Source organism: Morus notabilis, unplaced genomic scaffold (assembly GCF_000414095.1).
Source record: "Morus notabilis unplaced genomic scaffold, ASM41409v2 C11428503, whole genome shotgun sequence".
Classification (NCBI taxonomy): Eukaryota; Viridiplantae; Streptophyta; class Magnoliopsida; order Rosales; family Moraceae; genus Morus; species Morus notabilis.
The window spans coordinates 1-1,631 of NW_010387236.1; the positions used below are offsets into that span (position 1 = coordinate 1).

At 34.5% G+C, this 1,631-nt stretch overlaps 1 protein-coding gene across 1 annotated transcript; it reads left to right on the forward strand.

Moving 5' to 3' along the window:
* Positions 1-201: 201 nt before the first annotated feature.
* Positions 202-814, forward strand: LOC21383819 (gibberellin 20-oxidase-like protein; the record flags this gene model as incomplete). Its single annotated transcript, XM_010114859.2, has 1 exon — positions 202-814. A coding segment is annotated over one exon (613 nt), but the record flags the coding sequence as incomplete, so codon positions are not given.
* Positions 815-1,631: the final 817 nt, after the last annotated feature.

Sequence of the window (1,631 nt, forward strand, 5' to 3'; positions counted from 1 at the left end):
TTTATTGTTTTTAGTAGTTAAAAAAAAGGCGTCTAATTCTTAATGCTAGCTACATTAGCATTGTCAAATTCGAAGCCTTGACGTTGGTATTAAAAGGTATAGTTCTGATCACCATTGAACCATTCCAAAGTCCATTCTAGATACTCCTTTTTGTATTAATTTCTTGGAATATCTGTTGAGTTTTTGGTTTCTGATTTCCAGTGAGATACTAAAAGAGTATGGGAGCAAAATGACCGAGCTATCAAAGAGAATTGTAGAAGCTGTCTTGATGAGCTTAGGGGAAAGCTTTGAGCAAAAGTTTTACGATTCCGAATTCAGAAACTGCCATGGTTATTTGAGAATAATCAACTACACACCCCCAAAGAGTGTGACACAAGAAGAAGTTGAAGGGCTTGGAATGCACACTGATATGAGCTGTATAACAATTGTTTATCAAGACCAAATTGGCGGGCTTCAAGTGAGATCTAAGGAAGGGAAGTGGCTGGACATAAATCCATGTGAAGAAACCCTTTTGGTGAACATAGGGGACTTAATGCATGCATGGAGCAATGGAAAGTTGAGATCGTCCGAACACCGAGTCGTGCTGAAACGACTCGTTAACCGCTTTTCGTTGGCTTTCTTCTGGTGTTTTGAAGATGAGAAAGCGATTTATGCCCCAAATGAAGTGGTGGGAGAAGGGCATTTGAGGGCATATAAACCTTTTGTCTGTGCTGATTATTTGAAGTTCAGAGAGATCAGCAGTACTAATGGGGAAAAGAAGTTTGAGAAAGTTGGTTTTACTGTAAAAGATTTTGCTGGAACCAGTACAGATTGATCAGCAGTAATTAAGCTCCTGACCGAAAGTTTCTACTTAATTGGTAATATATTTAATCATTGATTTTTAAATCAATTTTCTACATATATAAGTGGTATATCATTGATGAGAGATTATTATTTGATACGAATAAAAGCATAGAAATTTCATGCGGGTGATAATTCTGGGGTTTGAAGCTTTGTAATAGGTGACCAGTATTGGCATTAATGTGACCGCTATTCTTTTAAGTTTTACCGTGTGTTCATGCGATTAATTATGCACGTAACTTGTTCATATGTTCATACAATTGTTTTATGTTTATTATTATTTTCCTGGAAATTCGTGTAATCAATTGGGAATCTGAGCTCTCCCATTCTTTTTACCTCTCCGCTTCTTGTTTTTCCCCCACTTTTCCTTTTCTACTTCCATCATCAAGTTCATTTATATATTCAACACAGCATATTTTAACTTTTGTTTTACAGGGAAAAATGTAATAATATAAGCGTGATTAAAAGGTTGTCTATTTATCATTTGTGATGTATTGATTATGCTTGGCCACAAAGCCAGCTTAGCATGTGTATTATTATTATTATTTTTTTTTAATAAATCATGCGTATTATTATTCAACACACAAAATTAAAACTTAAATAATCATTGGACGTTATTTTTTTTCTATTGGTGCACGTTAGTAAGGAGAATCAAATTAGAGCCTACACAAGTCAATAGTTACACCTCAAATTGCCTGTACTAACCCAAATATATTGGGGCCAAAACTCCACTAGTCAAGTCAAATTGAATTTTATATATTTTATGATTGCTTCAATTATCTATCTATATC